The 17257-nt window shown below is 47.9% G+C and overlaps 1 protein-coding gene and 1 long non-coding RNA gene across 2 annotated transcripts in view; one reads left to right on the forward strand and one right to left on the reverse strand.

Annotated features, from left to right (window-relative positions):
* The window catches only part of LOC141727737 (uncharacterized), a 63481-nt gene that overhangs the window by 4907 nt on the left and 41317 nt on the right, over positions 1-17257 (forward strand). The gene's annotated exons all lie outside the window — the stretch shown is intronic.
* Positions 4832-5764, reverse strand: LOC141727753 (olfactory receptor 14J1-like). Its single transcript, XM_074534037.1, has one exon. It carries the CDS (start codon positions 5762-5764, stop codon positions 4832-4834), a length of 933 nt encoding a protein of 310 aa, XP_074390138.1.

Here is a 17257-nt window from a genome sequence, read left to right on the forward strand (position 1 = left end):
AAGGAAAAATCCATAGCCACGCTTCTGAATGAATTAATGTTGGGAATTGTGTTACTTAGAACCAATGACCAATAAATTTTTTGCTTGCAAAAAAGCTGTGGATTTTTAGGTATAAATATTAAAATTTTGTATTACAAATATAGCATAATAGTATTATAAATTAGAAAAATATTTATAATTTTCCTAATTCCAAAACTTATATTTTTAAAGGGAAATGCATAATTACTACTATGTTTTGGGATGTCAGTCTGTTAGAGACGGTCCAAGATCCCTCATCTGCCTCACAGCCGCCGTCAATGACAGAGATTGAAGGCACCCCTAGGACTGAGACTGAGACCCTTCAAATTCTAACCCAGGGGTGCTGGCCTGACTGGAGCGGGATGTCTGCCATGGGAAGCGGGATGTTTCCCATAGGAACCAGTCCTGAAACAACGGGCCCCGCTCACTGCTGGCACCGGTTTGTGCTGTTCAGACCTGGACTGTCTGTGCCTGTTCCCAATGGATTTATTCTCCACTGTGCCCTCCATGTGCCGTCCTGCTCCCTCCCGGCGGTAGATTATAAAAGAGCCCTGAGTTACCCAAAGTCTTTGAGATTCTCCCCGACGTGACCAGATGGATCTGTTGGCCAGACCACGAGGATTTCATCTCCCTGTTGGTAGCTATTCCCCCAACCCAACCCTCCTTTCTCTCTCTCTCTCTGTCCTTTATCACCTTTCTAATCCTTCTGTTACATTTGCTATGGGCATGCAATAAAAGGTGCATTTGTTTTGATTGAAAGTCCCCTGCTGTGTGTCTTTAGGTATTGGAAAATAATGATAAATAAAGTACACATAGTTCATAGGATAAATCGTAGACACCAGCCCCGGGATGGAGAGTGTGCCTCTGTCTGACCTGCTGAAAAGATCTCAGCAGGCCAGAGAAAAAATGTTATAGATAAGAAACAATAAACAACCTTGGAAACCAGAGCCAAAGAATTCAGACTCCTTCTTGGAAACATCAGGCTGGGAAAAAAGGATTCTTGGGGTCATCCCCAACTGCAGGGAACCCCAGATTGGTCTTCTGGGCTGTCTGGGTCAACATCAGAGTAAATCTGGAAGTTTTGCTTTAGCCAATTAAGCCATGGTGCTGGGGTGTTGTCTTTTTCCTGGGTGCCGTCCAACGCTAACCTGGTATTACTCCCTCTAGGGACTGATTCTTTTATCCCTCTGGTCATCAGGGACCTGTAATCTCTCATGTTCCTTCTCCCCTCTTCTTGATTAGGGTCCCAGTCAGGTTCCACTGAAGGCATTTTTTGGTCACCTGGGGGCCCAGGTTGGTTTTCTCACTCCCAAATTTTCATTCCTTCAGTTTGTATTAATCGAGTCTCTTCCAGGGAAAATAGGATGTTAAAGATGGAGTTAGGTTCTCTCCATGTATAAATATTAGGGCTAAAGATGGATCAATTTGATTTGCAATTCCTACTGGGTCTTCCACTAAATTTCGCAATTCTTTCTTAAAGTTTCCAACTTTGGGCGCAGTCAAGGGAGCGTTTACAAATCCAATCTCACTGGCCACCCCGCCCATGAGAACTTCTCTGAGGGGGAACAATTTTTCACTTTTGCCACTTTGGACCAGGTGTTACAACATCAGCTGTGGAGGCTGACTGGTTAACTGCACTCTTGGGCATGAGATTCTGAGATGTTGTTTGGCTTCTCGTTTGTGCTGGGGTAGGCAGAGCAGGAACTTGCTGGTGAATAAGGGGTGCATGAGATGGCAGAGGTAAGGGAACGGTAGTGAAGGGTAAAGAGAGTAAGGAGAGGGTGGAGGGGAAGGTGGTAGAGGTATACCTGGGTTAAGAGGTGGTAAAGGAATGACAGCTGGGAGAGGAGGAGGAATTGGGTCCACAGAAAGAGGCATTGGAGGAAGGATTTGAGGTACTGCAAGGGTAGGAGGGAGGTAAGTGATCAAGGGGGTCCCAGTTTTTGTTAGCCTTCCCAGCCTCATCTTTTACTTTCCTAGCTTGCTTTCCCTCTTTTCATTTATAGACTCTCGTATTTTCCTCCTCTGAGGTGTACTTTAGCCAACAGGTGACGTTCTGTATGTGATGAGCCTTTTGCAGGAACTTGGGGAAAAAATAAGGTACATCACCTTTGGAATGAGAGGCAGGTAACTCAGGAAATGTTTAAGGATGTTGTTAGGTGATGCAGAAAGAAAATTAGAGAGGTGAAAGCTTAAGGCTTAACCAGGCCACTTCTGTGAAGGATAATAAAAATGTTTCTATAAATACATCAATGGCAAAAGGAGGTACAAGAACAATCTCCATTCATTATTGGGGGAGATGTGGTTACCAAATATGAGGGAAAGGCTGATGTACCTAACCACTTCTTTGCCTCAGTTTTCAAGAATAAGACAGGTTGTCCTTGGGACAAGTGTTCTCCTGAGCTGCTGACTGGGCACAGGGAGCAGAGCAGCCCCTGTATTTCAGGAGGAAGCAGCTGGGGATCTGCTGAGCCACTCAGATTCTCACAGGTACATGGGATTGGATGGGATCCATGCTAGGGGGATGAGGGAGCTGTGGATGAGCTCCCCAGGCTGCTCTCCCTCATTTACCATCAGTGCTGGCTCAGCAGTGAGGTCCCAGAGGACTGGAGGTGCCAGTGTGAGCCCATCCCCAAGAAGGGCTGGAAGGAGGAGCTGGGGAACTCCAGGCCTGTCAGCCTGACCTGGGTGGCTGGCAAGGTTATGGAACAGATCACCTTGAGTGCCATCACAGGGCACCCACAGGATGGCCGAGGAGTCAGAGCCAGCCAGTGTGGATTTCAGTATCTGCACTGATGATGTGCATGAGGGGACTGAGTCCAGCATCAGCAAATCTGCAGATGACACCAAGCTGGGTGTGAGTGTGGATCTGCTGGAGGGTAGGAGGGCTCTGCAGAGGGACCTGGACAGGCTGGATCCAGGGCCCAAATCCAACAAGTTTAGGTTGAACAAGACCAAGTGCTGGGTCTGGAACTTTGGCCACAACAAGCCCTGCAGTGCTACAGGCTGGGTACAGAGTGGCTGGACAGCAGCCAGGCAGAAAGGGACCTGCAGGGACTGATAGACAGCAGGCTGGACATGAGCCAGCAGTGTGCCCAGGTGGCCAAGAAGGCCAATGGCTCCTGGCCTGGATCAGGAATGGTGTGGCCAGCAGGAGCTGGGCTGTGATTCTTCCCCTGCACTTGGCACTGGTGAGGCCACACCTCGAGTGCTGTGTCCAGTTCTGGGCCCCCAGTTTAGGAAGGACATGGAGGGGCTCGAGCGTGTCCAGAGAAGGACAACAAGGCTGGGGAGGGGTCTGGAACACAAGTCCTGTGAGGAGCAGCTGAGGGAGCCGGGGTTGTTTATCTTGGAGAAGAGGAGTCTCAGGTAGACAAGGCAGTGTCAGGGCACAGGTTGGACTTGATGATCTCCAAGGTCTTTTCCAACCTTGCTGATTCTGGGATTCTCTGGAACCATCCTTGGAGCAGTTGCAGGAGGAGCCCTGGGCCTCCTCTTCAGAAGCTCCAGCAGCCCAGGTCCCTCAGGTTCTCCTGCCACCCCAAAGCCCATCCTGTCAGTCCTGCAGAGCCTCTGCAGCTCCTCCTCACTGCCCAGAACAGGGAGCCCCAGAGCCAGACACAGCAGCCCAGATGTGCCCCCCTGGCCTGGGGTGCCTCTGGCAAGGGAGCAGCACCAGGCACTGCGGGAGCCTGCAGACAATTCCTGCAGCACTTGTAGGATGATCCTGCTGCCCAAGGGACGTTCCCATGGTGCCAAGTCAGGAACGGCAATGTGGAGTGGGGCCAGAGAGGAAAGGGCAAACAGGGATGGGCTGTTTTCAGGGGAGGGGACTACAATGGGCAATAGGAAGGAATCTGGATCAGGAACGAGGAAAGAAAGCAAAGGTGAAGCCAGGGAAACGCTCAGGGCAGTTTGGGGGTGGCTGCCAGGCAGCCCTGGCTCTGAGCAACAGCGTCTGCAGTGGGACAGGAAACTCCCAGCTGATGGGAACAAACTTTCTGGCTGACTGCAGAGGCCAGGACAAAGCTGAGTGGTTTGCCTGCTGTCCCCCAGCCCTTGCTGGCCCCAGGGGCTGATGGCATTTGTGCTCCCTCAGGTTCATGTCCCCACTGCAACAGCATGGGCGTGCTCCCCCTGCTGTGTGCAATGCAAACAGGGGCTGCTGAGCCAGTGCTGCCGTGTCTGTGCCTGCAAGGATGGGGCACCTGTGTGAGCTGGGGGAGAGGCCAGGGCTGCAGAGGGGGGATGTTGTTGGCAGCTCCATCAGGACACTCTGGGACGCTGCCCTGGACTGTCCAGTGCACTGGGGATGGATCAGCCCCTGCTCTGCTGCTCCTTCCCCATCTCCCCCAGGGCCCTTGCAGAGCCCCAGCCATGCTGTTTGCCCCCAGCCTGCCCACAGCCAGCCTGGGGCTGCTCACGGGGCTTTTCTGTGCTGAGCATTGGCCTGGGCGTGTTCTTGAGAGAGCCTGGGCAAGGAGCCTGGAGCCCCCAGGGCCTGGGCTGAGGCATCAGTGCTGCCCCAGCAGTGCCCATGGCCTGTCCCTGCTGCAGCCCCGGCGCTGCCACCCCCAGGGCTGTGCCCGGCCCCGAGAGCACTCAGGTCCTGCAGCAACACCAGGCCCAGCAGGGCTGCAAGGCAGGGCCACGGCAGCAGCACTGGCAACACCAAGTTAGCACAAAAAATGACATCACTTTGTAGACAATATTTTAAATTTAAAACAAAGACAAAGAACCTGCAAAATGAAACTAACAAGAAGTATTGAAGGTTACTTTTATTACAAGCGATTGGCAGAAACAGGCCAGCAGTTTAATGTTTCTGAAACCATCCAGTCATCAGTCTCCACACTGCAGCGTTGAGCTCCTGGTTCCTCAAGCTGTAGATGAGGGGGTTCAGGGCTGGAGGCACAATTGAGTACAGAACTGACAGGGCCAGATCCAGGGCTGGGGAGGAGATGGAGGGGGGCTTGAGGTAGGCAAAGGCTGCGGTGCTCATGAACAGGAAAACCACGGCCAGGTGAGGGAGGCAGGTGGAAAAGGCTTTGTGCCGTCCCTGCTCAGAGGGGATCCTCAGCACAGCCCTGAAGATCTGCACATAGGAGAAAACAATGAACACAAAGCAGCTTGAGGCTACACAAACACTTAGAGCAATGAGCCCAAGCTCCCTGAGGTAGGATTTGGAGCAGGAGAGCTTGAGGATCTGGGGGATTTCACAGAAGAACTGGCCCAAGGCATTGCCATGGCACAGGGGAAGGGAAAATGTATTGGCTGTGTGGAGCAGTGAATAGAGAAAGGCACTGGCCCAGGCAGCTGCTGCCATGTGGGCACAAGCTCTGCTGCCCAGGAGGGTCCCGTAGTGCAGGGGTTTGCAGATGGACACATAGCGGTCGTAACACATGACGGTCAGGAGAGCCAGCTCTAATGACATGAAAAACACAAGAAAAAAGAGCTGTGCAGCACATCCAGTGTAGGAGATGTTCCTGGTGTCCCAGAGAAAATTGTGCATGGCTTTGGGGACAGTGGTGCAGATGGAGCCCAGGTCAGTGAGGGCCAGGTTGAGCAGGAAGAAGAACATGGGCGTGTGCAGGTGGTGGCCGCAGGCTACGGCGCTGATGATGAGGCCGTTGGCCAGGAGGGCAGCCAGGGAGATGCCCAGCAAGAGGCAGAAGTGCAGGAGCTGCAGCTGCCGCGTGTTTGCCAGTGCCAGCAGGAGGAAGTGCCTGATGGAGCTGCTGTTGGACATTCCTAACTCTGGGCATTGTGGACTGTAAAAACAAGACATTGAAAAGCTGAGACCAAGCTCTTGGAATCAACCCTATAGGGTTGTTTTAGGAATTCCCTCAAAACTACTTCTCTACCTGTGGGGAAACTTCACTCAGTATGTTTATTCTTGAGCTTGGGTTTATGCTCCTGAGTTACTGATTCACCTTATGCACTGCTCTCAGCCTGAACCCTGGGGAAGCCCAAAGGGAAAACAGGGCTCCCTCAGTCCCATTGCAGTCAGACCTGCTGGTCCCCACACAGGTGCATTTTGCCCATTTTACCTCCCTGTAGTTCAGGGTGATCCAACATAAACTGAGCTTGAAAAATTTAGTCGAGTTTCAAAAGACTCCAGTTTAAAAGTCAATTTCTCTAAGTCCTTCTCTCTTTCCCGACGCAGCTGGACAGGGAGGGATGCCAAGGGCTGGTCTGGCTCTCTGCTGCCTGGAGTTTTGCCTACTGGGAGCTGTTTCTCTTTACCCAAGCCTTGTCCCTGCCAGTGCTGCCAGAGGCCAGCCCAGCCTTGGGGGCTCAGCTCTGCCCTGCAGAGCCCTCCCAGCACAGGGCACTGCCCGGGGGCATCTCCCTGGCAGCAGGGCCTTAAGGGCAGGCCAGACAAACAGAGATGCTGCAAGCCAAGGTGCTGCTGCTGCTGTCTGTAGGGAGAGGAGGCTGAGGAGGCACTTTCTGAGGGAGATCTGATGCCCATCTGCTGATGCCCAGGGTGACAGTGCAGGAGTGTCAGTGACACAGCCAAAGCTGACAGCCCCTTTCCCTTCCCTTTAGGAGAAAGCTGAGAGCAGCCCTGGCCATGCAGCACCATCTCTGGAGCAGGAGGAATCTGCCCTGATGGGGGTGGCTCCTTCCACCTCCAACTTCTGCCCTGCAGCGTCCATGGGGAGCTGCCAGGCAGGCTGAGAGCTGCCCCTGGCAGGTGGCACATGCCCTGGGCTGGCCAAGAGCCCTGAGGGCTGCAGGAGCTGCTCTGCAGGACAGCCCTGGGCAGCCCTGGCTGCAGCCCCAGCTTCAGCCCCTGCAGCCGTCCCTGGCAGCAGGAGCCGTCCTGCCCTCTCCCTCTGACGGTGCCCAGGGCAGCCCGGCTCTGCAGCACATCCTCTTCCTGTGCCTCAGAGAAATTGGGAGAGTCCTCCTGACACATGCCCCAGGCTGTGGGGTGTGCTGGCTTCAGGAGATCCCTCCAGGAGCACGGAGGACATTGCCCTGCACCCACACACTCACCATGCACAGGGCTGTGAAGATCTTTCCAAAAGTGAAGTCTCAGCTCAATGTCTTCCCAATCCTGATTGCCTTCAGCCTGTCTCTGCCTGGCTCCTGTCCCCTCTGGGCTGTCCCTGCTGGGCTGGGAGAGGAGCTGGCCCTGGGAAGAGCTGTTCCTTTAAAGCTCAGCAGCACAGACACAGCACAAGGACTTTAATGAGCCTCTTGGGGATTTGGTGTTGTTTACATCAATCTCAGTCCCTGAGAGAGTGCTCAAAAACTTCTCAAGAACTCAAAATTAAATCGAAACTCTGAAACTTCTTGAAGTTTTAATGGTTCCCACTGAGGAACACGACTGAGAAAGTGTCCCCAAGTTCCAGTTAGTGCAGAACACTGGAGGCAGTGATGACAGCTGGGCACAAACAAAGCAAAGGTGTCTCTGGTGCTGAGCAAAGCTGGATGTGTTTCAGGAATGCATAGGGCCAAGGCCTGAGCCCCAGCCCCTGGCCAGGCAGATGCTGTCCCTCCCTCCTTGCTCAGGGCTCTTCCCGGGATGGGCACTGGCATGTGGGGATGGGCAATGGCAAGGGCAGGAGCATGGGGCGGCCCCTGCCAGGCTGCTGAGCAGGGACAAGGAGGCAATGAGGCCCCAGCCCTGCAAGGGTCACTTGTCTCCTGCTCCTGCCTCAGGCCCAGGCCCAGCAGCCATGGCCAAAGTGCTGCCCAAGTTGGCTCTGGCAGGGCTGTCTTGCAGCTGCTGCCCATCCCTGTGCCCTGTGCTGCCCAGGCTGTCCCACGGTGTCCCTGCCCTGCGCCTCTGTCCCTGCAGGCTGTCATCATCCCCCGGCTGCCCCTCCTGACTGGGCCCTTTTTTTGCTGACAGCTCTGCCTCCTGCCTGCCTCTGCCTGCCCACACAAAGCCTTGGGCTCTTCCACGCTCCTTCTGGGGGATGTGCTGCACCACAGCCCAGCCCTGGGGGGGGAAATTCCTTTGTCCTTCTGTCTAGTCCTGATCTCCTCAGTGGCAATTTACATTAGGTTTTTCCATTTTTCTCTGTTTACTATTATATTTAAAAGATCCACCATCTCTGAAACCTCCCTTCAATCCCTCCCAGGGCTCTCCTCTGCTGTCCTCAGTCTCCACCCCACTGAGCACAGAGCTCCTCTGTCCCTGTGCTTGAGTCCAGGGTGCCTGGACAAGAAGGACAGTTCTTTTCTGCAGGAAGGAAACCACAGAGCCCCAGAGTTTTGAAGGCCGATCAGACGCAACCCCAAGGAGGCTATCATGGTTTGAGCCTGGCACAGAGCCAGTGCCCCCATGAAAACACCCTCTCCCTGGGGTCTGCTGTGAGATGTGACCAGGAATAAGCAAAACAGGGTCCAGCTTAAACATAAAGAATACTTTATTACCTAAACTACAGGAAAATAGGAAAAAAAAACTATAAGGAAAAAGAAAAAAAAAATTGAAAACCTTACAAAAAACACTTTCCTCCTCCCCAACACCAGAATTTCCCAATCACATACATTCTCCCAAATCACCAACTGCCCAGCCTGGCACCACCCTTTAGTATACTCAAACTTCAGTTCCTGAAGAGGAGAGGAGTCCTTCTTGTTCCATAGGCTTCCCCTGGAAACACGCTGAAACCTCTGTGCTTCCAATGTCACTCGGCACCGCCCAGGAAAGTCTTTTTGCCGCTTGTGACATCTTCCCTCCATGCCCAGTGCTCTCACCACTGTGCATGGACCAGAGCTGCTTCTAGGGCTGTCTTTTAAAGATGCCTTGTCTCACTCCAAAAAGGCACAGTCTCTGCTTTGGGACATCTGTCCCCCCCCCATATTTTTCCAACCCCCTGGGGCCGAGGGGTCCCCATGATGAACCCTCCTGGTTCCGAGGCACTGCTTCCCCCCAAGTGCAGTTTCTGTGTCACAAGGAAAAACTGAGTCCATGGCCACAAGAAAAGTCCAGCCAAAAGGCCACTCCAATCATCTCTCCCCACTCAGTCATCTCCACATTCTTCGGGCCAGGTCCTTGTCTCTTCTCATCTCCTATCTCCCTTCTTATTCAGCTCTGAGGAGGATCAGCATTTTTGCAAGGTCCCAATCATGTAAGAAAGGGTTAAAACTTCCAGTCTCTGTCTGTCCCAGGACACCGATACTCCCACACGCGCTGCTGCGGCTGGCTGGGCTGCACCCTTCTCCCCCCTTTCTCCTCCTGGGCCGGCTGCTATCACATTCAGACACCGGCTGTCCTCTCTCTCCCTCCTGTGGGGGGGAATGGCTGCCTGATGTCTCCTGGGGCTGCTCCTCCACCCTTCCATCCTCAAAGGCCTTCTCACTCCCATCTCTGTCCAGGCCCCGGCCTACCGAATGGCTGTCCCTCCCCTGCCCAGCAGCAGAGGCTGGACAGGGGAGGGAGATCTGGCCTCTTTGCCTCGACGTCCCAAGAGGCCTCTCAGGGCCGAAGCTCTGCTTTTTAACCCCTGTGTATTCTCAGAGGTGTGTCCAAACCCCACTGGTCACACCAGGTGCCAATATCAAACTCCGAGCATCCATTGGTTTGACCACAGCCTCCCAGAATTCCCACTTCTTCCTGGTCAAACCACCACAACTGATTATGCAGATTTAGATGTTGCTCAATTGGCTGGTGATTCACCTTACAATAGGCCTTAAAATCAAGCAGCTGAACTGCCTCAGTCTGTTTTAGCAGACATTAAAGATGCTGCTAGAAAGGCCTTGCTTTCACTTGAACCTGCGGGTTCATATCTAAGTTCTTATCCACTGATCAAACAAGGTGAAACTGAATCTTATGGTTCTTTTTTGGATAGATTAACTCAAGCTGTTGAAAGGCAATGTCCAGATGAACAAGCCCGGTCTTATATCATTCAAAATCTTGCTTATGTAAATGCTAATGATGAATGTAGAAAAATTATTTTAGCTTTGCCTGATCAACCTCCAACAGTTACACAGATGCTAACAGCTTGCAGTCGACTTATGAGTTCACAAAATGCTGCAAATTCACAAGTCAATGCTTTAGAAAAAACACTAGAACACAATTTGACACAACGAATAGATAAAATTGAAAAGCTTTTAGAAAAACAAGAAAAACGTTGAGAAAACTCTGTTAATGCTGTACAAGTAGAGCCTAATAAAAAGCCTCTCTGTTTTGCTTGTGGTAAACTAGGGCACCTCAAAAAAGATTGTCGTGGAACAGCAAATCAAATTTCTATTTGCCCTCAATGCCGAAAAGGAAGGCATCTTGCTAAATACTGTCACTCACTATTTGATATTAATGGGAACCCACTGTCGTTAAACTTCAAAAACAGCGCGTTCCACCGCGCTCAGACACAAATAGTGGCACCCACTGGCAACCAGATTTCGGAACAAATGATGATGGCACGTCAGCCATTTGTCTCTCAAACAGCCCACCCCCGAATGATGCCAGCTCAGCAATTCCAAACACAAGGGTTGAATTGAGTTCCTCAAAACTAATTCATCTTTTAACTAATTTTTGCTGGGTGAATATTCCTACTGGGCTGATCAACTCTTGTCAAGAAGGACAAGATTTCTCTTGTCAAGAAGGACAAGCAAACCACAAATTTCTGGGACTGTCAATCTTCCCTACTGTTGTTTCAGTAAATTATAATGAAGAGCTGATGATTTTAGCTCTTGCATTTGATGTTCCGACGGTAATTCCACCCAACACACCTATTGCTATTGCATTTCTGACATCTGAAAATGTGTCTCCTAATACCTCAGGTGCAGAATTTTTCTGGGTGCAATATTTGAACAGTGACCGTCCACAACTAACTTGTAGCTTGACTCACTGTGGTCAAACAATTTATGTTACAGGAATGCCTGATACTGGTGCAGATGTTACTGTGATTTCTCACATGTTTTGGCCCAATGACTGGGATTTAGTATCTCCTTCAGGTTCTCTTTCAGGAATTGGAGGTGCTACTGTTTGTATGCAAAGTGCATCCATGATTGACATTACAGGTCCTGAAGGAAAGACTGCAACAGTGCGTCCTTTTGTTGTTCAGAAGCCTCTCACCGTCTGGGGGAGAGACGTCCTGTCCCAATGGGGAGCAAGACTGGAAGTGGGCCTGTAATGAAAACTTCGTCAAAACCTGCAACTTTAAAGCTCATCTGGAAAACCAGCCATCCTTTGTGGGTCGACCAATGGCCTTTGACAGAAAAAAAGTTGAACATTCTTAATAAACTGGTAGAAGAACAATTACAGAAAGGCCACATCGCTCCCACGAACAGTCCCTGGAATTCTCCAGTTTTTGTCATCCACAAGAAGACATCTAATTCCTGGAGGTTGCTACATGACCTGAGGAAAATCAATGAAGTGATTGAAGACATGGGTTCTCTTCAGCCTGGACTTCCTTCTTTGCCCATGATCCCGAAGCATTGGTCTCTCGTTATAATTGATTTAAAAGACTGTTTCTTCCATATTCCACTTCACCCTGATGACGCTCCAAGATTTGCCTTTTCAGTTCCCGTCATCAATCGAAGTGAACCCGTTCGAAGATACCATTGGAAATCGCTCCCACAAGGAATGAAAAATTCGCCTGTAATTTGTCAACATTTCGTTGCCCAAGCCTTGCATCCTGCCCGGCAGAAGTTTCCAAGATCCATGATTCTACACTACATGGATGATCTTCTCATCACAGCCTCTACACAGGAAGAGATGGAAGAAACTCGAGACTGTGTTGTTGCTGAAATTCAAAAAGCTGGGCTTGAAATCTCTACAACAAAAATTCAAGAAGTTTCACCTTGGAAGTACCTGGGATGGAAGATGACTGAGACGACAATAACACCACAAAAAATTCAGATCCGAACCAGAGTCAACAACCTACAAGAGTTACAACAACTTCTAAGAGAAATAAACTGGGTCAGACCGATGTTGGGAATCACCAATGATGAACTGAGTCCACTCTTCAATTTGCTGAGAGGAAGTAACGACCTTACTTCACCAAGAACTTTAACCCCTGAAGCTTGTGCTGCTCTCGACAAGATCACAGAAGCTCTTCAAGAAAGACAAGCTCATCGCTGCATTCCTAGAAACCCTTTTTTTCTTACAATTTTAAGAGAGAAGATGCAGCTTTGTGGTCTCATTTTTCAGTGGGACGCCACAGAGCAAAATCCTTTGTTAATAATGGAATGAGTTTTTCCTCCCAACAGGTTTCCAAAGACCATTTTCACAGTTCTAAAAATGATTGCATACATTATAATCAAAGCTAGAACCAGATTGTTAACTTTAGCAAGTCAAGAATTTTCAGTTATCTATTTACCATTGAAAAAAGATTACTTCAATTGGGCAATGCAAAATTCTGATGATCTACAATATGCATTTTTAGGTTTCCCAAGTGTTTGTTCCATACACTATCCAGCTCACAAGCTACTGCAAGCAAAACTGAGTTTCAGAGAAAAACCTAAATTAAGTGAAGAACCTTTAAATGCTGTGACTCTCTTCATTGATGGCTCTAGCAAAAGCCACAAGTCTGTTGTAACTTAGTTTAATCAAAAAACTAATGTTTGAGAATCTGATATACAAACAGTAGAGAGATCCCCTCAAATCGTTGAGCTTGCCGCAGTAGTTCGAGCATTTCAGCTTTTTCCTCAGCCTTTTAATTTAGTCACAGATTCTGCCTATGTTGCTAATGTAGTTAGAAGAATAGAGGGTTCAATTTTAAAAGATGTTAGCAATGAAACTTTACATCGTTAGCTTTCATGTCTTTTTACAACTTTGCAATATAGAACTAACCCATATTTTGTTTCTCATATTAGAGCACATTCTTCACTTCCTAGATTTTTAGTAGAAGAAAACGCAAGAGCGGACAAGCTGACAATAGTCATTTCTAACACATTGCCAAACATTTTTAAACAAGCAAAATTGAGTCATGCCTTTTTCCACCAAAATGCCCAAGCACTTATGAGAATGTTCCAAATTACTAAAAGTCAAGCTAAAGCTATCATTCATACTTGCCCTGACTGTCAATTAGTACAACCTCCTGTTTCTACAAGAGCAATCAAACCCCGAAGCTTACAAAGCCTACAGTTGTGGCAAACAGATGTTACTAAATATCCTTCTTTTAGTAAATTTAAAAATATTCATGTTTCCGTAGATACATTCTCTGGTGCAGTTTTTGCTTACCTTCACACAGGTGAAACCAGCAATCATGCCTGTCATCATTTCCTGCAAGCTTTTGCTTCATTGAGTGTACCCCAAGAAGTAAAAACTGACAATAGTCCCACATACATATCTCAAAAATTAGCCACATTTTTAAATGAATAGGGTATTCGGCACATTTTTGGTATTCCCCACTCTCCCACAAGCCAAGCAATCATTGAAAGAACACATCAAACCCTAAAACGCATATTAAATCAACAGAGAGGGGGAACGGAGGTCACCCCACAGATGAGACTGAACAAGGCTTTGATTAATTATTGGGGATTTTGATTAATAATTTGGGGAAAGGGTATGCTTTTGTCTCCACAGGTGCTAGAATTAAATGAGTTCCTGCCAAAAACGTCAAACCATATCACACTTCAGAACCTGCAGTCGAGCCCAGAACCGAGGAAGCAAGTACGCAGACGTGGACCGAATCGAAAGATCCCGAGTCTCGCCTGACGCCTCTTGTGCCTGACGTTCTTTGTACATCGGTGGAACCCATGAACTATGAATTTGTGTCAATGTTGTTTATGAGTATACTAATTGAATGCTGAATGTTTGTTTAACAGTCTTAATTTTTGGCGAAGGTTTAAGTTAGAGATTTTGTGTAGAAAAAATTCTGCCAAGACTTAGTTCATGAAAGAGATGGAGCAAGTTCAAATAGTATATTTGTTTTGCTTGATTTTAATTGTTTTTTGTCGTGCAGATTTGCCTGTGGATCAACCGAAAACGAATGTTTGGGTGACCTTAGCCAAGCTGCCGGATCAGATACTATATGTCTGTCAAATTCAGAACCAGAAAAGCCTTTTTCAACCTGTTTGGTTGGTGTGCCAGTGAAAGAGTTGCCTTTGGTCAAAAAACAATCCAATGCTAGGCCAGGTGGAACTGACAATGGAAACAATCCTTCTTTCAATTGGAACATTTGGTCCAAAAAACTTCTCAGGGCAACATCTGAACCTCAAGAATTGGAAATCCTTGGTTCTTTAACCATGGATTTTTGTTTTACTTTTATGACTCGTGCCTGGCGAAAAGGTGATCCCCCAAAGTTTAGTGTTACTCCTCATTATTTTGCATATAAAAATTTGAGTTTTTGGTGTAATGTTTCAAATAGTTGGGATGTGTTTCCGGAGACGGATCAATATCCATGGCAATTGCCGAAAGGGTATTGGTTCATTTGCGGAGACAGGCCTTGGCAAGGCATTCCAGCTCACCTTGAAGGTGGTCCTTGTATCATTGGTATGCTCACCATAATTGCCCCCACTGCCAAAGCAGTGATGAAAAAGAAACAAAGGAGAACGAGAGCTGTTCCTCATCATGATGAGAACTGTCAGAGTGATTTTATGCCTTCGAATGCCGCCAGAAGGGTTTCAGCAGGTACATTTTTACCCCAATTGGCTTCAGCAGTGGCATTGAGACAATTAGATAGAGTTGGATGTTGGGTGAGCAAACAAGCTAATGCCACATCCTCTGCAATCAGTGATATGTTGACCGATGTTGATAGTATTAGACATGCTACTCTTCAAAACAGAGCAGCCATTGATTTTCTTTTACTGGCACAAGGACATGGTTGTGAGGAATTTGAAGGATTGTGTTGTATGAATTTGTCTGACCATTCTGAATCCATTCATAAAAGCATTCAAAAATTGAAGGATCTGACAGCCCAAATTAAAGAAGATGGAGGTTTCTGGTTGGACGATTTGTTTCAAAAACGGAGTTTTGCACTTTGGCTAAGGCAACTTTGCAAGATAGGTCTTTATGTACTAGGTGTTCTAATATTGATATTTATAGTGCTACCTTGTATACTTTGTTGTGTTTGGCGAATGATGAACAAAACAGTCCGAGAAGTTTTTGTCATACAAGCAGGAGAGTTAGGAAGTAGAAGCACAGAGAGTGTTCGAAATCTCACGAAAGCAGTAGATGAAGGTATAGACATGAACGAAGGTTTTGAATTAAGACCTTGGAATCGACCAGAGTTTTTTGAACAATGACTTGTAACTATTACCAAACGTGGTTCATATCTCTTTCAAGGATGGGGCCATCACAGCATTAAGTTGCTGTGCCGTAATATAGCAATGCTTTAGTGCAAATACGTCTCCAACAGATAATAAGCAGAAATTTTGCAGTAGAGCTATGAAAAGCAAGTAGTAAGCGACAAGGAAATGAAAGATTCTGGGTCAAACAAAGAGGGGGAAATGTGGGAATCCATAAAGTCAGAGGGTTTTTAGGAAATGGTTAAAAAAGAGTATTTAGGCCTCAGGATGTGGCCCGAAGTTCTGTTACAGCAGAAAAGTTTCCCAAGCAAGCGGAAAAGTTTCCCAAGCAGTAGACGTGACAAATAACAATACGACTTTGTAGATTTGGCGTTAGGATGGCAACAAGTTTATTTAATGTATATCTTTAGAAGGTTACTGTGAATAGAGCTCTGTTCTTTGTTTCTTATGAAATAGTCTTTGTTTTAACTACCATTACGTATGTTTTATAAGGTTGGATGGAAAGCTTGTCAATATGTCTTGTTTTGGTGTGATTGGCTGAAATCTAAACTGAGATGATTTTATGTCATTCCGTTTTACCCCACCTTCGGGGGCATTTTCCATTAGGCCAGCAAGCTGTTAACATCTAACAATGTTCTGAGGCTAATGTGCTAATAATAATAATAAAAAAAAGCTGGTCTGGATTTGTCCAGTGTGGTCCATATTTGGACTTTTTGCCGCGGCAAGTGGGTTCCTCTCTTAAGATGTGGGTTCCTGACACCATTGGATCTATAGCTACCCTGGTGCCCCGACACTGCCCAGGGCAGCACAAGAGCCGCGGCCTTGGGGCCCTCAAGAGCTGCTCCTACTCCAGGCCCCTGGCCCATGCCAAAGCTGGGGCAGCCACAAAGCTGTGCCCATTTCTGTTCATTGCTGCTCTTGATGGGGATTGACCTTCATCCACTTGGAGGTTGCTGATGAGTTTTCCTACTCCGGAGGCCTCTTCTTTCTTGAGCTCTTCAGTTCAGAAATTCACTGAAAAAGGCTCATAATCATTTGTTCAAAACACTCAAATAAGAAAAGCCCATGGGAATAATTCAAGTTTTCAGTTCTTCTGTGGGTAATTAGACATTTTTTAGAAGTCTATTCAAAGTGAATCTGCTGTATTGGAAAAAAAGCAGAGAAAATTGTTTTCTCCTGTTTTTTTTCTGTTTATAATTTGGTATCAGCAATGTCCAATTGATATTGCCCCCTGCAACTTCTAATGCAGTCTAAATAGATAAGAAGATCAAGACCCTTCATGGCTGATAATCAACCAGACTTTTTCCCCACCCTCTCCTCACCATTTCCCTCATCCAACCCCTGGCACTCCTATGGATCAGGAATGGTGTGGCCAGCGGGACTGTCACACTAGGATCTTTTCTCTTGAGAAGCTGTAATGTTTCAGCTGCTCCATGTTTTGCTGCTTTGAAATGTGATTCTGAGAACTGTTTACCCAGCAGGTGAAAATGTTTCTACTTGATGACCAATTACAGGCCCAGCTGCTTTGGTACTCTGGTCAGTTACAAGATTTTATCATTCCATTCCTTTGCTTTCTAACCTCCAATGAAATCCTTTTTTATATTCTTGTAGTATAGTTTTATTTAATTATAATATATATCATAAAATATTAAATCAGCCTTCTGAAACATGGAGTCAGTATTCTCATCACTTCCCTCATGATGGGACCCCTGCGAACATTTGAACTGAGGACCAGGACAGTGAATCTTCCTCTGTGCCTGGCACTGGTTGAGCAGCACCTTGAGTGCTGTTTCCAGTTCTGGGCCCTCAGTTTAGGAAGGACATGGAGGGGCTGGAGCGTGTCCAGAGAAGGGCAACAAGGCTGCGGAGGGGTCTGGAACACAAGCACTGTGAGGACCAGCTGAGGGAGCTGGGGTTGTTTATCCTGAAGAAGAGGAGGCTCAGGTAGACAAGGCAGTGTCAGGGCACAGGTTGGACTTGATGATCTCCAAGGTTTGTCCAACCTTGCTGATTCTGGGATTCTCTGGAACCACCCTTGGAGCAGTTGCAGGATGAGCCCTGGGCCTCCTCTTCAGAAGCTCCAGCAGCC

This window comes from Zonotrichia albicollis, unplaced genomic scaffold, assembly GCF_047830755.1.
Source record: "Zonotrichia albicollis isolate bZonAlb1 unplaced genomic scaffold, bZonAlb1.hap1 Scaffold_254, whole genome shotgun sequence".
Lineage (NCBI taxonomy): Eukaryota > Metazoa > Chordata > Aves > Passeriformes > Passerellidae > Zonotrichia > Zonotrichia albicollis.